The sequence below is a fragment of the Molossus molossus genome, unplaced genomic scaffold (assembly GCF_014108415.1).
Source record: "Molossus molossus isolate mMolMol1 unplaced genomic scaffold, mMolMol1.p scaffold_m16_p_8, whole genome shotgun sequence".
NCBI lineage: Eukaryota > Metazoa > Chordata > Mammalia > Chiroptera > Molossidae > Molossus > Molossus molossus.
Window position 1 is genome coordinate 6615496 of NW_023425402.1, and position 19457 is coordinate 6634952.

Sequence of the window (19457 nt, forward strand, 5' to 3'; positions counted from 1 at the left end):
AGGGTGGCAGCCTGTCGATGTGTCCCTTTCACATGGATGTTTCTCTCTCTCTCTCTCTCTCCCTCTCTCTCTCCCTCCCGCTCTACCTGAACAAAAAATGTCCTCGGGTGAGGATAAAAAAAAAAAAAAAAAAAAAGTTTGTCTCTATGGTTAATAAGTTTTGTATTATCATCAAAATAATGGACATTGATGACAAAAAATCTCCTAAAACTTGTAGACTGCAAAGAATATAATTTCAGCAATGGTTTTTAAATAATTTTTAAAGCATCTGAACCCTATTTCAAATGTGCTATGGAATATGGAACTCTAATGCATAAAGTAGTGGAGCTGTTTTGATTAAAGTGGGGATGAGAGGTTGGAAGCCTCACCCCTTATTTTAAAATCTGCTGATGCAATGGAAAGAACACTGGCCAGAAGCTGGATGATCTATGTCGTAATGCACAGTGCCTGGCACCTAGTAGGCTTTCGCCACATCACATTGCTATTTCAGCCAGGTGGTCAGGGAAGGCCTCTTGAAAGAGATCTGAATGAGGTAAAGGACTACCCATCAAATAATCAAGAGAGGAGCGTTCCAAGCTAAGGAGCATGGGAGCAGTGTGGCATGTTTAAGAACGTTGAGGCCAGTGTGGCTCAGCAAAATAAGAACGAGTCAAGGGGGGATGGAGGAGAGAGAACAGGGCACAAATCACACTCTACCTAAGGGCCATGCAAGGGACTCAGCTTTACTGAGTGACAAGAAGCAGAAAAGTGTTTTGAATGGGAAAAGGAGATTACCTAATTAAAAATAAAAGAAAGCCATTCTGGCTGGTGTGGGGGAGAACAGTCTAGAAGCACAGGGTAGATGGAAGCATGGAGACCAGTTAGGAGGCTCTGGCAATAGTCCAAATGAGAGATGATGGACAGGGTGCTAGCTGTGGAGACAGTGAGAAGTGGTCAGACTCTGGATATATTTTGAAAGTTGAATCAACAGGACTTGCTGTGGTTGTGAGCAAAAAGGAGGAGTCAAGGATGGCTCTAAGGACTGGGACCTGAGCAATGGAAGGATGGGGCTGCCACTGACTGAGCTGTAGATTTCTAAAAGGGAACAGGCAGTGGGGATGGGGATCCAGTTCACCTCTGAGTATGCCTATTAGACATCAAGAGGGGCTGCTGCTGAGTTGAGGCTACGGTTCCTCTATCCCACCGCGGATACTGACATTGCCACCTGCCATCCTCTGCAGGACAAGAAGCTCATCAAGGCCTTCTTTGAGGTGCTGGCTCACCCCCAGAACTACTTCAAGTACACAGAAAAGCACAAGGAGATGCTGCCAAAATCCTTCATCAAGCTGCTCCGCTCCAAAGTTTCCAGCTTCCTGAGGCCCTACAAATAGTGCCCCTATGTCCAAGACCCAGGTTTTGAAAACCCCAGACTCCTCAGTCCTCAATGCCAGCAGCCCCCACCCTCAGATGAGGAACTCTCTCCTCTTTCTTTTTAGAGGAAAAAAAAAAAAATCTATATAGACCAAGAACTCTCCCTTTCTGTCTCTCTAGCTTCTTTTCCTTGTCTCTCTGCCTTTCTCTCTCCCTCTCCCTCTCCCTCTTTTTCTCTCTCTCTACCTACCTCTCTCCTGTGTTCCCTTTCCCACACACTCCCTGGAAAAGCCATTCAGTACTGGCTCTATTCCCCCTGAGGGGTGAAGGAACAGTACCTATCCCCTCCCCAGCCACACTGCCCATTTTACCAGCTCACATCCCTAAGCCCATCAGCTTGGAAGAATGCTAGAGGTCCAAGAAAGAAGTGAGTCTACTGGGGAATGGGGAGGGGGAAGAGGGGCTTCTGCCATTATAAGGTTGTGCCTTACTAGTCAGGAGCCAAAATGTCCCCTGGCTGTGCCCCCCAGGTGATTCTAACAGCCCAGGGTTCAGCCAAAGAAGCCATTGACTTACAGGCTTAATGCTAGCACTGGTCCTCTGGGGCACAGGGCTTGAGCCCTGGACTGCCCACACAGTCTGCAGCTCCTCCACTTCTCCCACATCTGCCTGGGGTCCAATCCATGAGGGCTTACAGAACGCCCACACCACTAGGCTAGTGGACACCTGCTGAATGGGGAAGAGCAGCAGGCATCACCATGTTGAAAGTGCTGCTGTCACTCCCCAAGAGAAAAGACTAGCTCTGCAGGACAGAAACCAGGTTCTAAAGCATCACAAAGAAAAATAAATTATATCAGCTAAAGGACTAGACTACAGAACAACTGGAAACCAGCCTCAAAACTAATCCCTTTTCTTACTTGTCCTCTCTGGCCCAGCCATCCCCTCACCCTCACCTGAGTGCTCCCTGGGGGAGCCCAACTCCCCTTGCTAAGTATTGTCCTTAAAGAAACATGGCTGCTAAGTGGAAGCCAGCCTGGGCCTTACCCCAGAGTTGTCTTTCCCTTATAGCCCCAGATGGCTTGTGGGCTCCACCAAAGAGGACCCCAACTCTGCAGCCAGTCCAGAGCCACCTACCTCTGGCCCCAGGCTGTGGGTAGCAAGAGGAGTGTGTGTGCACTTGGCAAGTCTTCTGCCCACCCTGTCCACATCTAATAAGTGCAATCATTTTAAGTCTATGTTGTCTAGGGGGAGGGGTTTTTGTTTTCTGGTTTTGTTTTTCGTTTTTGTTTCTTTCTCCTCTATTAGAACAACCCTATTTATAGCTGCCCAAGACAGAAGAGTATATGTTTGGAGTGAAGAAAAAGGGTTTGAATCTCATGAACTTTGAGTGCTGGAGCATCTGATCTGTCTCTACTCTCAACTAGTGGCCATCAAGACATCCTGAGCAGCCCTGGCGGGTGTGGCTCAGTTGGTTAAGTGTTGTCCCTGCGCCAAAAGATCTGAGCCTTCAGCATGGGTAACCCAGGGCTGTAGTTCAGAGGCACCTGATGTAATTCTGGGGACTTTGTGGAGTAGGAAGGAGAGGGACCTGTGTTTGCTAAACCAATCCTGCTATCCCTATGCCTCTCCATGGATTCAGTATGGACCTCATGATTGTAGAAGCCGATGGAATTGGTGATTCTCCACCTCAAGAGGGAAACCTTGCATCTTTTCCCTGTCTTCCTCCTGTTTCCCCCTGGTGTACACATTGAAGAGGACAAATCAGCTCCCTGGGGATGGGCTGTCTCAGGGCCTTGAGGCCAGAGACAAGGCTGAGGAAGCCAAGAACAGGACAGTTATCCAGGCATGAAATTGTTTGCCTGACCTTGGCCATTCCCTCTTGGAGTTGACTTCAAGCCTAGCTTCCTTAAATACTGCTTTTCAAAAGGAAGAAAAATCAAGTCCAGATCCTGCACACTCCACTCTCAATCCACTGCTGCCTGTAAAATTATTTTCCATCTACTCCATCTAGTTCCCCCAAAGCTGTAGTCCTATTCAAAGGCTACCAATTGATTACTTAGTATTTATTTCTAAGTGACTGTCCCAGGCTACTGCTCCCCAAACCCAAGAAGCAACACTAAATAAAGAAGGCTGACGACCCCCCCCACACACACACACACAACTTTCCCCAATCAGTAGCATTCACCAGCCAAAACAAAACAAACAGCCTTAGAGAATAGGTAGCCAGTGTCACAGCTAGATCCCCTCATATCCATTAGCCAACACCAAGCTGCTTAGGGGTGGAATGTCTGGCTGTCTTTGTCTCTCTGGATCAACGAGGGTGTCACTATAAAGATCCAAAATGGCTACCTCCAAGCAGGGAAATGGTCATTTAATGGAAGTATCTATACTTCCCAGGATATACCATGAAAACTGCTTTAATCAACTTTGACCATCCTGATTCTCCATCAGAAGCTGATTCCTCTCTCCCTACCATCTGCATCTCTTAAGAAAACCAGTCAGAGTGCTTCCCAATGCTCTCAGGGTCTGGCTTCCCCCTTCCTTTCGTGTCATCCCATACATGTATAAACATACTTCCTTCAATCATTTATTCCATGGTTTCTGGGACCTGCAAATGATTTCCATAGTATGGAAAATATAGACCACTAGGCTTCTTAACTGATGTCAAAACAGATCTTGGTGAGCAGGTGAAGACCTGCTAACATCCACCAACTTTAATTTAGGTTGTCCAAATTGGGGGGTTAAGAACCCAAGCAAAGCTGCTTGCTGAAACTATGGAGGAAGCCAGCCCTGGGGCATCAACCTAGGGATTAAGTGGACTGAATAAGGAGTCAACACTCAGGGACTCTCTAGGCCTACAGACAGAAAAGGAGGATTTAACCAGTATGGGGAAGTGGAAAGATGGTGTAAATGGGAATCCTTCACAAATCAGCCCAGGCTACTCTGCAGGATGTGTTTACAGGGCCACAATGCTGTAAGGCTTTGTTTATCACTACAAAACCTGCCCTGATCTGACTTTGGGAATGGGAAGCCATTTCTGCAGGGCTCTGAGCACCAAGTAATGCATATCAGAAAGGCATTTACAGCCACAGCAACATGTAATCCCTTTTACTTCTTGGCCTTCCTCTTTATGTATTAGACCAGGGCCATTCCCTAAACCTGAGGGAACTCTCAGCAGAAAACTGACCAGAGTCTGGACTTGAGCTGCCACCTGCCCAGAGGCTGTGACTGCTCAGATTTCCCCAGGACTGGTTTAGTTTGAGGTGGTGGAGGCTAAGAATTATTGCTGAAAGTTCAGTAATACAGCCCTGATTTTTGGCCCTAATGAAACTTTATATTTAACAATGTTCTTAATATGCCTGTTTGAGGTGATTTTGGAGTGGATAAGGAGTTCATATCTTACAATGTCAGAAAATGTTACAGAGCACTCGAACTTTTGTATTTGCTGCTTAACCTCAACATAAGAGGCTCAAATTAGGGGAAGGGAGACAAAGGATAACTGACCATAAGCAGGAAATAATGTTAACCAGGTTGGCTTCTTTCTTGAGCCCAGTAAGAAAAAAGTGGAAGTAAACAACACAAGGATATCTTTTAAGTTCAACCTGTCTCAGTGGTATCACACCCTGTCCTTGGGCCATTATTTGGAGTAGGAACCCTTTAAGAAAATATATTAGAGGGAATAGAATCCCCAGTTTTTTTATCAGTTTATTAGACAACACAGTCTAGCAGTATGGACAAACTGAAAACTTTATTTTGTGTGAGTTGAAGTTTCAGAATAATCATTATCATATGGGAGGCTTTTTTTTTAATGCAGAAGAAATCTCAAAATATTCTATTTATATCTGCCTTCCACTGTTGCCCATATAGTAAGCATCTTCTACACAATCAACAATAAACAGTAAATGATGCAGTTCATAGAATATTTTGCACTTGGGGAAAAATGTATCTGAACTTGTAAAAAGAAATGTTCGGATTTTGTATTGTCTTTTTTATTATAATTATTATTATTAAAATACTAAATGAAACTCCTCAGCCTGAAATCTTTTCCTCTCTCTCAACACCTTATCCTAGGGCTAGAAAAAGCTTTGAGGAGACAGTGTTTCTGGCTTCTGCACAGGACTTAACCATATTTCTCATTTTTCCATCTTATTCCTAATGGTTTTACAATTTGAAAAGGCTTCTCTCTTTTGTCTATTTTTATTTTTTCACAAATAGGATTTTTTATTATTTGTCACCATTAAGTGTCTGAATTTTTATTAATTTTTTTTTTATCCTCACCCAAGGACATTTTCCCATTTTTTGTTCAGTTAGAGTGGGAGGAGAGAGAGAGAGAGAAACATCGACGTGAAAGGGACACAATGAGTAGCTGCCACCCGCACGACCAACCAGGGCTGACGACAAACTGCAACCGAGGTACGCACCCTTAGCGGGCACCGAATCCGGATCTCTCTGGACTGCAGGCCGACGCTCTAACCGCTGTGCCAAACCGGCCAGGGCTAAGTGTCTAAATTTTAATGCTTTGCCTGGGAGCTCATATCTATCAGCTTGTTCAACTTCAGCACCTGTCTCAACCCCAGTAGCTTTTCCAGAACTGCAATCTTCACCATGAAGCTCCATGGGTTTTCCCAATTCAAACTTGGGCTTCTTCAGCATTTTGACTTTTCTAACAAAGACATCATGGAACGGATAAATCGATTGGCAAGCCTTTTCTATGCCTTTTCCAATGCTATCTGGAATCAACTTATTGACCACTTCTTTCAAGTCTGCACCTCTTGGGTCACGAGTTCCACCATCCTCTTCGTGATTTGGCGTATTTGTTGATGCCAAGCTTAAGAGGTCTTCTGAATCTGGTTGTTACATTTTTTAGTAAAACCAACACAAAATAGATGAAGCAAATAACCATCGGAAGTCTTGACATCAACATGAGCTTCAATCATGGTCTGGCATTTTATAACCATGGAGCACATCTTGTCACAGGTAAGATCCATGCCATGGAAATTAGCCAGTTCTTTCCCTGAACATCCTCAGTAATTAGCTTGAATTTTCTGAATGCAGCTTCATCATTCTGCAGATCAGCTAGGCTCATTTCAAAAACATGATCCTTGAGACCATCAGATACAATTTTGGTTCCTTGAGTTCTCATGACTAGTGTTCTCCCAATATTTCTTATATTGATAAGGCTGGTGCTTTCACATCACACCAATCTTCCTTAGAAAATGAATCAACCACTTTCTTCTTGGCTCCCTTTTTGCCATCTTTCGGAAAGTTCTTGTTCATGCTCACCGCTATGGTGCTGCTCAGGGAGCCAAAAGGGCTATTTTTAAAAGCAGTGTCAAGAATTATCCTCTTGGGGGTACCTAGGGAGTAGGGGAAATTTAGGATATTGTTCCTCCTCATCACAGTACAGTTCCCCAAATCTGGCCAGCCACAAGTGGCTCAGGGACCTCCCTAGTTAAGGTGTCCCACCTCTAGCAAAGTACCAGCACTGAGACCCACCCAAGGGTATTCTTTTTATGTAGTACATTCTTAGCCATCAAATAGAATTCTGAAATACAGCTCACTCGAGCACTACCACCATTACTACAGGGCACAGGAGAGCAATCTCCAATTTCTTATAAATGAACAGTCCCAAATTCTAGGCTCAGATGATATGTAACTTAATTGTTGCAATTTTATAATTCCCTGACATGAAAGTTTATTTGATTTAGCCAATTAAGAGGAACAACAACAAAAATATACTTGATCAAAAATATGGTGTGTTGGCTTACCAGAATCCTGAACTTCCCCTTTAGCATCTATAGAGACAGGCGCATTCATTCCACAATTACTGAGCTCCTGTTACATGCCAGGCATTGTGCATCAGGCTATCATAGCTTGATGACAATAGCCATGCTCATGATTGACACTCCTTGAAGGATTCTGATTACAACTGATCTTTCCACAAAGTTTCCCAACAAGAGAGAGAATCCATTGGTAGCTATGAGTATAAATTAATTCCTGGCCTTCTATTTTATACATCACTTTTCTGTGAGTTTGATTTAGTGTGGCAAAACAGCAATACCTTTGTGTGAACTGACAAAATCACATTTCTAGAACTACAAAGCTGAGGACCATATCCAGGACCATTCTGACTACACCGATGTGGGGCCATCCTCTCTGACTTCTTTCTTAATCTTCTTACATTACAAAAACACCAAGACTTCCTTTTTCTTCCTAGGACACTTGCAATGATGTCCCAGAATAACGTATAGTCCAGAGCCAGTAGAATATGGGTCTGCTTATATTAAGCAGTCTTTAAAATGAGGAACATGGTACATGAAGCCCTGGCCGGTTTGGCTCAATGGTTAGAGTGTCAGCCTGTGGACCGAGGAGTCTAGGTTCAATTCCCAGTCAAGGGCACCTACCTGGGTTGGAGGTTCAATCTCTGGCCCTGGTCAGGATGGTGCAGGAGACAATCAATCAATGTGTCTTTCACATCGATGTTTCTCTCTCTCTCTCTCTTCCATTCTATCTAAAAATCAATGGAAAAACTATCCTCAGGTGAGGACTAAAAAATAAATAAACTAAAATGGGGTACATGAAGACTTTCCAAGGCAAGTTAATCAATCTGGGGAGAGTTTTAAAGGAATAAATTTCTAGATCCTCAACTTCCATAAGAAATCTTCCCTAAAACTTATCTCTTTGAGCCCTGGCTGGTTTGGCTCTGCAGTTAGAGCATCGGTCTGCAGTCCACAGAGACCTGGGTTCAGTTCCTGCTAAAGGCATGTACCTTGGTTGCAGTTTGTCCCTGGCCCTGGTTGGGTCGTGCGGGCGGCAGCCACTTGATGTGTCCCTTTTACATCGATGTTTCTCTCTCTCCCCTTCTCACTCTATCCGAACAAAAAGTGGAAAAATGTTCTTGGGTAAGGATAAAAAATAAAAACTTATCTCTTTGAGAGCCAGCTGGCGGCATAATTATGCACACTTCCATTCTACCTCCTCTTTCACCGTAGTCCTTGTCCTACTTTATAAAAGAAAGGTATATCCCTCACCTGCACTGAATCTTAATGTATGGCCAGGGCGTAAAAACCTGGGGAGTAGGAAGGAGAAGTTGTTTTTTCCTTTCGTATCAAAATGTTCCCATTATCATCAGTCTTCTTATATATTTCAACTTATAAAATGTTTACTATTTTCTACCTCCTACTTGCTGCTCAATCCTAAATACGTAAGAAAAAGTTTGAGCATGAAGTCTAACAAAATTCTTGGAATTATTTCTAATTTTGATACGATTGTTATTTGTTCCCAAAAGCCAAAATCAGAGTCCCACATAAGCACAAACCCACATTTGCCAAGGAGATAACACGCCTTCTAGCCTCATCATTTAATAAGTTAATTAGTGGATTTAGCTATACATTACATGGCATTATTCCAAATTATATGATGAGAAACAGTACTATCTTGTGTGGTTTAAAAAAAATTTTTTTTCTTTATTGATTTTTAGAGAGAGGAAGGGAGAGGGAGAGAGAGATAGAAACATCAATGAGAGAGAACATCAATTGGCCGCCTCCTGCATGCTCCCCACTGGGGATTGGGCCTACAATCTGGGCATGTGCCCTGACTGGGAATTGAACCAGCAACCTCTTGGTGCGTGGGTTGACGCTCAACCACTGAGTCACACCAGCTGGGCCTATTTTGTGTTTATAATTTTTATAATATTAATACTAGATCTATATAATTTTACCATGATGTTTGGTAATCTACTTTATAAGATAATCATTTATTTCCCAGTTATTTTTATGTTCTTTAAAATGAATATTAACATATTTATTTAAATTGAAGAATAAAGTCAAAGTTTTTCCTGATGGAAAGTAATTCTGACTTGGTTGATTATCATATAGGCTAGTAGTTTGAAATAAAGACTGGTTTGGCAATTTTACAAATGGCAGTATTTTCCATATTGAAGTAAATCTGCACTTCTATGTTTTAACAAAAATATCCTAAACACATAATGATATGATAAAATATTATTTAAAAAAATAGTGTTGGGCCCTGGCCGGTTTGGCTCAGCGGTTAGAGCATCGGCCTGTGGTCCGGAGAGACCCGGGTTCGGTTCCCGCTAAGGGCATGTACCTCGGTTGCAGTTTGTCCCCGGCCCTGGTTGGTCGTGCGGGTGGCAGCCACTCGATGTGTCCCTTTCACGTCGATGTTACTCTCTCTCTCTCTCCCGCCCACTCTATCTGTGCAAAAAATGGGAAAAGTGTCCTTGGGTGAGGATAAAAAAATAAATAAAAATAAAAAATAAAAAAATAAAAAAAATAGTGTTGGCAAAAGAATATGAAAATCAATTTCTGATTTAACAAGGTGCCTCTGAGTGAAAAGATAGCAGATAATTAATAGTCATTTTTAGAAGACTATAACTGAGACTCTAATGAACAGGTGACATTCTTTTGCAGGTCCAGTGAGTTCTAATTCTTTGCTTTTTAAAAAAAATATATGTTTTTACTGATTTTTAGAGATAGAAGGAGAGAGAGAAACATTGATATGAGAGAGAACCATCGATCGGCTGCCTCCTGCATCGTCCCTACTAGAGATCGAGCCCACAACCCAGGCATGTGCCCTGCCCAGGGATTGAACCAGTGACCTCTTGGTGCATGGGTCAATGCTCAACCACTGAGCTATATCAGCTAGGCATCCAATTCTTTGCTTTTAATAAAATTAAAGGAAGACTCTATTTGATAGTACTTGATAACAATATTTGGTAATAGGATGCTTTGTGATTGTTGGCATGTGACTTAGAAGTAGTTCAGACTTGACTAATATCACTGTAACATCTCTTTCTTTCCCAATTACTATGTAAACAAGGTTTCCTAGTGCCTATGTCTATAAAAATAAAAAGCAGGTAGAGAATTGATGTTGTACCTTATCTCTTTCTACCATTAGGTATATTCATCCATGAATACCTGAACTAATTGAGGAGAAACACTATATTTCTCATTAAGAGAAAAATTTTCTTTTTTTAATCCTCACCTGAGTATATTTTTTCCTTTTATCTTCAGATAGAGTGGGAGGGAGAAAAAGGGAGAGAGAGAGAGACATTGATGTGAGAGGGACCCACTGACTGGTTGCCTCCTGCACAACCCTGACCAGAATGACCAGGCCTGGGGACAAACTGCAACCGAGGTACATGCCCTTGACCGTAATCAAACCTGCGACTCACTGGTCTGCAGGCCGACGCTCTACCACTGAGTCAAAACGGCCAGAGCAAAGATACATTGTCAATAAAAATTCTGCTTTTTGGGTTTCACAAGTTATAAACCGTGTAATATAGTTATGTTGTTTAATAAATTGTGTAATAGTAGCCTGGCCGGTGTGGCTCAGTGGTTGAGAGTTGACCCAAGCACCAAGAGGTCACTGGTTCGCTTTCTGGTCAGGGCACATGCCCGGGTTGTGGGTCCGATCCCCAGTGCAGGAGGCGGCCAATCGATGCTCTCTCTCATCGATGTTTCTACCTCTCCTTCCCTCTCTCTCTAAAATCAATAAAGAAAAATAAAATTTTTAAGTAAAAAATAAATTGCATACTAGTAATAACTATAATGACAATTCAATTCAGAAGAAATGTTAACAATTAAAGCCTATGGTCTAAATGTGACTCGTGAATCCATAAAAATCCCAGAAGAAAATTTCAGACATCACATGCAGCAGAATTTTCACTGATACAATACCTAAGGCAAGAGAAACAAAGGGAAAAAATGTACACATGGGACTACATGAATTAAAAAGCTTCTGCACAGCAAAAGAAACAAGCTTCAAAATGGAAAGGGAACCCACTATATGGGAGAGCATAACTGCCAACGATACATCAGATAAAGGGTTAATCTCCAAAATATATAGAGTACTCATATAACTCAACAAAAGGAAGATAAAGAATCCAATTAAAAATGGGCAGAGGACCTAAACAGACACCTCTCCAAATAGGACAGACAAATGGCCAAGAGACATAGGAAAAAATGCTCAACATCACTAATCATCAGAGAGATGCAAATTAAAACAACTATGAGGTATCACCTCACACCTGCCAGAATGGCTGCCATCAATAAATCATCAAACAAGTGCTGGAGAGGGTGTGGAGAAAAGGGGACTCTACTACACTGCTGGTGGGAATGCAAACTGGTGTAGTCACTGTGGAAAACAACATGGTGTTTCCTCAAAAAAATTAAAACTTGAACTCCCATTTGATCCAGTGATCCCACTCCTAGGAATATATCCTAAGAAGCCTGAAACACCAATCAGAAAAAATATATGTACTCCTATGTTCATAGCAGGACTATTTACAATTTCTGAGATCTGGAAACAGCCCAAGTGTCCATCAATAAATAAGTGGATAAAAAAAGCTGTGGTATATATACACAATAAAACACTATGAAGCTGTAAGAAAGAAAGATCTCTTATCCTTTGAGACGACATGTAAGGGCATGGAGAGTACTATGCTAAGTGAAATAAGCCAATCAGAGAAAGACAAGTATCACATCATCTCACTTATTTGTGGAATATAATGAACAAAACAAACCGATGTACAGAATGGACCCAGAGACATTGATGTGGGGTAGAGATGGACAATCCTCAGAAGGGGGGGGTTAGACCACAGAACTTATATGCATGTATGCATAACCAATGCACATAGACAACTCTGCTGGGGAGAGGGATCGGGAGGAGGGTGTCAATGGGGGAAAAAGGAGAACCATCTGTAACAAAAAAAAATTAATAATAATAAAAAAAGCCTATGGTCACAGGCTATAAATTTAAATTTATACTAATTTTTGTGAAATGTGGCAGTGATCAAGACTTTAAACTCAGCAGTGGTTCTCAACCTTCCTAATGCCACAACCTTTAATACAGTTCCTCATGTGGTGACCCCCAACCATAAAATTATTTTTGTTGCTACTTCATAACTGTAATTTTGCTACTGTTATGTCTTAGGGGACCCCTGTAAAAGGGTCATTGACCCCCAAAGGGGTTGCGACCCACAGGATGAGAACAGCTGCTTTAAAGCATACAAATATACTAATTTAGGACAAAGTTCTGTAGGAGAAGTGAATAGAATTAGGAGTTTAAGAAGAAAGGGAAACCTATAGAATTTCTGTTATCAAATATTTAGTGTATTTGGAGTCCAGTGGATACATTTAATGACATAATGGCCCAGCCAGTGTTGTTCAGTGGACTGAGAGACTCTGGTTTGATTCCCAGTCAGGGCACATGCCTGGGTTTTGGGCTAGATCCCCAGTAGGGGATCATGCAGGAGGCAGCAGATAGATGTTTCCCTCTCACATCGATGTTTCTATCTCTCTCTCTCCTTTCTCCACTCTCTAAAAAAAATCAATAAGAACATAAAAAGAATGACATAATGATTTTGGCCAGTATGACTCAGGGGTTGGAGTGTCATCCCAAGGACCAAAGGGTCACGGGTTCGATTTCTGGTCAGGGGCATGTACCTGGGTTGTGGCTTTGATCCCTGATCCCTGTTGGGGACGTGCAGGAGGCGACTAATCGATGTCTCTCTCTCCCATCGATGTTTCTCTCTCTCTTCCTCCCTCCTTCCCACTCTCTCTACAAATCAATGGAAAAATATTCGAGTGAGGACTAACAAATAAAAAGCATGATGTAATGGTTTCAGTTTAAAATGTCAAAACTTATAATAAGTCAGAAATATCATTGACAAATATTTAAATTTATGATGGAAAATGTAGATATCAACTTAAAAATGAATAATGGGATACATAGTTCTTTAAAATTCTTTTATGGAGTCCATTTTTTTTTAATGTCTGAAAACCACCCTGGCTGGTTTGGCTCAATGGTTAGAGCGTCAGCCTGCTGTGGACCAGAGAGGCCCAGGTTTGGTTCCCACTAAGGGCATGTACCTCAGTTGCAGTTTGTCCCCGGTCCCGGTTGGGGTCGCGTGGGTGGCAGCCACTTGATGTGTCTCTCTCACATCGATGTTTCTTTCTCTTCCTCCTGCTCTATCTGAGGATAAATGTAAAAATGTCCTCGGGTAAGGATAAAAAAATAATAATTTTTTTTTTTACCCTCACCCGAGGACATTTTTCCATTTTTTGTTCAGATAGAGTGGGAGGGAGGGAGAGGGACAGAGAGAGAGAGAGAGAGAAACATTGACGTGAAAGGGACACATCAAGTGGCTGCCACCCGCACGACCAACCAGGGCTGGGGACAAACTGCAACCGAGGTATGCACCCTTAGCGTGAACCAAACCCGGGTCTCTCTGGACTGCAGGCTGATGCTCTAACCGCTGAGCAAAACCGGCCAGGGCTAATAATTTTTTTTTAAATGTCTGAAAACCACTAGCCTATATGGTATATTGCAGCGGTAGGGGTCAAAGGCAGAACAAAAGCTGCTAGAAATGATCTTCAATCCTCCACTCCAAAGTATTTTCTTCACCAGTTCTCCTGAGTACCTGAAATTACCCATCACAATCTTATTACTTCAGATTCAGACACAGGTTTCACAGAGTGTTGTTGTTTTATTGATCTTAAGAGAGAGGAAAGGAGAGAGAAAAACTGATGTGAGAGAGAAAAACATGGATTAGTTGCCTCCCATACACAGCTGGGGGGGATCAAGGACTGAACCTGCAACCTGGGTATGTGCCCTAACCGGGAATCGAACCTGCCACCTTTTGGTATATAGGACAAGGCTCAAACCAACTGAGCCACACAGCCAAGGCTCCCAGAGTTTTTGTTAATTGTGTAATGGGAGGGGTGATTAGCCAATCACATTAGGAACTGCAAGGAATGTGAGAAAGGTCAGATGCATGTTTTATTATGGAACGAGGTGGTGGGGGGGACAAACAAGAACAACCTGAATTCTATTCCCTGCTTTGTTTCTAACCAGGAATTGATGCTACAGGACAAGCTACTTATTCTCTGTGTATCTGTGTAAAATAACTTGTTACATTTCCACCATGGTGGTCAGGCTGTTTATTATTATTTTTAAATGTTTTTCCTTTATTGACTTTAGAGAGAGAGGAAGCGAGAGAGGGAGAGAGAGAGAACATGGACTGGCCGCCTCCTGCCTGTCCCCCACGGGGGACCCGGCCCACAACCTGGGCATGTGCCCTGACCAGGAATGGAACTTGGTGCATGGGTCGACACTCAACCACTGAGCCACACCAGCTGGACAGACTGTTTATTTCTAAAACAGGAGATATATAAAGGATTAATTATTAACCATAAGAATGGGCCATCAATTGTCACTGCACACCGAAACTGAGAAACTGATGAGAACTCGGGCCCCAGTCCCGCCTCCGGAAACGTTGAGCCAAAACAACGATGGGGAAGACGGACTGTCTAAAATTGAAGGGGAGGGCTTTCTGGTCAAGCTGATCCGACAGGGGAGGAGAGGAACCGGACTCAGCGTCCCCACTGGCATGTGCAGCCACCATAAGCCCCAAACCCAGTGCTTCATAAATGTTTCTAGTTCATCGGAATACTTACCTTTCGGGTTTTTTTTTTGTTTTTTTTTTTAAGTTCAATTGCTTTTTGAGGGGATACAAAAGAAACTCGTTAAACCTAAAAGGACAGAGAGGGAAAAGTTTCTCCCTCATTCCTTCAGGCGCCCAATTCCTCTCCTAAGAGGCAGCCTTGACCAGTTCCTTATCTAAGTCCTCTCCTTTAGTTATTTTTATCGAAAGCTCACTCCCTTTTAATTTTTCCTTATTTCTGAGGATGCCCACTCGCAGCCCCTCGCGGGTGGCAGGGGCACGGGGAGAGGGCCGGCCTCGGTCACCCCGCGGGCCTCAAGGGGCGGAGCTGGTTCGGAGGCTGGGCGGGGCCGACGCGGAGCGGACCGCGGCCGCCAGGGCGCCTCCCTCAACAGGCAGGTCCCCCAGGGCTCCTCGACGTCTTCCTTCCCAGCAAGGAGCTGACAAAACCTGCGGCTGCTCCCTCCGGGGGCTGGCTCGAAAGCAGCAGGCTGTGCTGCGGATGGCGCACAGCGAAGCGCTTCGGGACGGTGAGGCGCGGGAGGAAGCCTCGGGCTCCGCGCCCCGAGGCGAGGGTCCGTGGCCCCCGCGCCGCCAGTGGGACCCGCGGAAACCGCTCCCCTCACAGCCCGCCCCTCCTGCCCGCCCCGGCTCCCAAAGCGCACCTTCCAGCCCGCAGGAGGCCGACGCTCCTCCTCGGGGCCTCGCGCTCCTCCCCACTCCCGCCTCAAGTCTCAGGCGGAACGAGTCCCTCACCGGGACAGGTGGCGGCTCCTCATTGCTATAGCGACAACCCGGCCGGCAAACCAGCCCAAGCCCTGACCGGGGCGTCGTGACGTCATCACGCCCTCCCCAGGCGCTCGGCCTCGAGGGCCGTGCGTCACCCCGGCCGGGGGCGGGGCTGCGAGGGCCGCCGTCCAGAGCCCGGCCGCTCGAGCTCCAGGAGCCCGGGGACCGGGATAAATAGGACGACGGCCGCGGCGACTGGGGTTCGGGGTGGAGCGTGCCCTGTATTTTGTATACGGGTTCCGGGGCCCGGTAGCGGCGCGCCGAGAGGAGAGGAAAGTGCGGTGGCCCTGGAACCTGGATATCGCGCGAGGCAAGCTGCGCGCGGGCGGGCGGGCTATGGCGCAGGCGGGTTGCGGGGCCGGCGCTGGTGGCGGGGCCCGGTGCATGGCGGTCTGTCGGCGGAGTCGCCCTCGGGGGCTGTCAGGTTGGTGGCTCTGGGAGGAGTGGGTCCACTGTGCCCAGGTGGGAGGCCGGGCGGGCGCAGGGCCCCGGGAAGGTCTCGAGCCCGTGGTGCCTACCCTCCTCCGGCCCTAGCCCGGCAGCCGGACGGCGGCCTGACCCTTCCCCCACCCCGGGTCCCGGCCCCATCCCTCCCCTCCGTTCCGCCCTGCGGCTCCTCCCCCGTGACTCCCAAACCCCACCCCGTGACTGCTCCCGCCTCCGCCTCCGCGAACCCACACCCCACCAACTGACCCTCACACCTCACCAGGTAACCCTCAATTCTTAGTCATTGACTCTGACAACCCAGCAACTTCCCCAGCACTGCGCAGGGACCCATCAACTCAGTGACTCCCGCAGTTCTAATGCCGTGACTCCGAGTTGAGATCCCCACGCCCCTCCTCGAGGACGGCAAACCTTTTCAGTGACCCCACTGGTCCGGTAACCCCTCCATTTCTACCGTGTTCCCCCACAAACTTGTAGACTCTTAAGTCCTATTCCAGTAGTTTCCCACCCAGTCATCCACAGACCCTCAATATCTAATCATCCCTTCTTTGCCCTGTTACCTCATGATCCTCATTCCATGTTCCCCCTTCATCCTGAAGTCACCCCCACTGACATCCCTCTCTGCACCCTAGCCCTCCAGTGTCAATCAGCACATGACTTAAAAATGCCCTAGTACCATGCTGGTGTCCAGGAAGATATGGAGATGAATATGAAGTAGTAATAGTTGGAGGCATCAAAGAATTCTGGATTGAGTACGTGGACCCAGATTCATGTCCCTAGCTCTGCCACTGTACTGCTTTGGGAACCCGAGAGAAGCCCCTTCCTCACTCTGGACCTCAGTCTCTCATCCGTATTCTGATAAGGTTATTTTAAAGGATCACAGAATTTACTTCCAGCTGTGAAATTCTGCAATTCTCAGTCAAGATAATATTCGTTCACAATTATTTTTGTGCCCTTCCCTAGGAGTTTATTCTTGTAACCTCACCCCAGGGTCCACTTGCTTCATGATCCTTATTCTCACTCCCATGACCCACTACACTCTTAATAGCCCATACCCATTTCCCTTGATCTGGCCCCATTAGTTAACATGTTTGCCAAGCAGGATAGCAGAGTGCTTCAATTTCCAACATTGATGTGATTGGGTTCTAGTGTGACTGTAGCCCTTCAGCTGTGGCATCTCAGGCATGCCACTTAGCCTCTCTGAACCCTCAGTCTTCTCTAAATGAGGATAATAGTAGTGCCTGAGATAATGCATACAAAGCTCTTGGCACCTTGCCTGGTGCACATTTACCTTTCAGTAACCCCAAGAGGTGGTTATTATTATATCCACCACCATTTCCCATTTTTTATTTGTTTGTTTTGAGTTGGTTTTAAATAAATGAAAAACCTAAGTAGCTGAGCTGGGATTTGAACCCAGTCTTCAAAACCCACTTGCTCCATTACTTCTCTTGCCCTCAAACCTACCTAGTTTTCTAGGTCACCATCAGTCCCTTGTTTCTTATTTTCTGATATTCTTATTTTCTAAGCCCAATATCAACTCATTCCACAAACTCCAAGATTTCTGTTACCCTTTCCTCAACCCATTGTTTATGACTTTGACTTCACTTGCCCTGAGACCCCTGCACCTTAATACCTCTTTTTATTCTTTGTCCAGATGTCATCTCACCCTACGAGCTCTGGGCCTCCATTATGTCACTCACCCTAAGGTGTCTTCCACCTCATTGGCACTTTACCCCAAATCTTCTCATTCCGTTAAGTTCCTTACCCACAGAATTCATATATGCGTACTCTAAAACCCTCTAGCCCAGTAGTTTTTACTCATATGATCTCTTCCTACTTTTAATCTCTTCTTGTTGTTCTAACTGCCTCCCTTCTACTATCCTCAGCCACATCCTTGACCCAAAACCTTCATCTAGTAACCTTCTTCACCCATCTTATAACCTATACACCCTTCCATCCCAAGATCTCCTTTTTACACCATGTTCAGTAAGCTCTGAGATCCTGCCTCTCAGATTTCCAGATCTCATGACATTTTTCTCATTTTCATCAGTGATGTCCCTTTCAAACCAGAATCATATTTCACCTTTCACCTTTCCCTTTCCCTGTGTCCCTGTTATTTCTCACAGTGCCTTCTTCCTGCCTTCCTCTTATTTTTCTCTTAACCATCCTCTCTTAACCAATCTTAATAACATTGATTATAATGTAAACCTCCCTCTCATCCCAATTCTGCCCTTCTTCCACTGTCCTGTGCATCTAAATTCAGGACCACATGAATGACCCTGCCACTCACGTCTCCTTTCTTCACACACAGCACTGTCCAAACCATTGGCCTCTTTGACATGTCCAAAAAACTGTATTCTCTGTAAAGTTCTGATAATAGTTCACCAATATCACAGTCCTTGAGGTAGCAAGGAGAGAGACCTTGGAAATTCTTCTGAATCAATCTAGCCTGTTTATGAAACTGCTTGCTGTATATGCCCTCAGGGTAGAATGCTTTGAGAGGCACCTTCAGACTGCATTGAATTAGCTCCATTGTTTTCCAAACCCTGGGAGGACTTTCCTAGCCCCTCCCAACTGAAGACTGGATGGTGAGTAACAAAATGTGACATTAAGATCCACATCCAGGCCTGTTTGGCTCGCCTGTTTGGCTCAGCTGTTTGGCTCAGCGCTTAGCATCGGCCTGCGGACTGGAGAGTCCCGTGTTCGGTTCCCATAAGGGCATGTACCTCGGTTGCAGTTTGTTCTGGGCCCTGGTTGGGGTCATATGGGTGGCAACCACTTGCTATGTCTCTCTCACACCAGTGTTTTTCTCTCTCTCCCTCCTGCTCTGTCTGAAGATAAATGGGAAAATGTTCTCTGGTGAAGATTAAAAAAAAAAAAAGATCCACATCCAAAAGTCTGTTCTGTGGGTCACCAAATTCCCTGGTCTCCTATAATGTACTTATTGACACCACCCCAATAAATACAGTGGAGGGCAAAACTAGAGTTAAGAAAGGGGTAGGGTAAATCCTGGGGTCTACAAATTCTGTGGATTTAGTTTTTAAAAAGAGTTTTTGCCTTAGGCTTATTTAATCTTTCTTGGGGCACGGTACATTTTCTGCTTTGTATTTTTGTTATTTGTGTATGTACTCTTCTCACTCACCCTCCCACCTCACTGTGATTTCTTTGAGAACAGAAACTATGCCCTGGCCGGTTTTGCTCAGTGGTTAGAACATCTGCCCATGGACCAGAGAGTCTCGTGTTTGGTTCCCGCTAAGGGCACGTACCTCAGTTGCGGTTCGTCCCCCACCCCAATTGGGGTTTTGCGGGTGGCAGTCAGTTGATGTGTCTCTCTCACATTGATGTTTCTCTCTCTCTCTCTTCCTCCCTTTTCCCCTCATTCTATCTGAAGATAAATGCAAAAATA

General features: G+C 44.9%; 2 protein-coding genes and 1 pseudogene across 4 annotated transcripts in view; 2 read left to right on the forward strand and 1 right to left on the reverse strand.

Moving 5' to 3' along the window:
* The window catches only part of SCUBE3 (signal peptide, CUB domain and EGF like domain containing 3), a 33224-nt gene extending 31674 nt beyond the window's left edge, over positions 1 to 1550 (forward strand). Inside the window, exon 22 of one of the 2 annotated variants that reach the window (XM_036248649.1) lies at positions 1221 to 1550. In XM_036248649.1, coding sequence (XP_036104542.1) covers positions 1221 to 1370 — 150 coding nt within the window. In that variant the 3' untranslated portion in view covers positions 1371 to 1550. The remainder of the gene's footprint in view (positions 1 to 1220) is intronic. The other variant, XM_036248650.1, reaches the window with a different exon arrangement.
* A 4243-nt stretch (positions 1551 to 5793) lies between these two features.
* LOC118621333 lies at positions 5794 to 15993 on the reverse strand (annotated as a pseudogene).
* The window catches only part of ZNF76 (zinc finger protein 76), a 38156-nt gene continuing 34393 nt past the window's right edge, over positions 15695 to 19457 (forward strand). The window contains exon 1 of one of the 2 annotated variants that reach the window (XM_036248998.1): positions 15695 to 15917. The gene's annotated coding sequence lies outside the window, so the exon portion shown is untranslated. The other variant, XM_036248997.1, reaches the window with a different exon arrangement.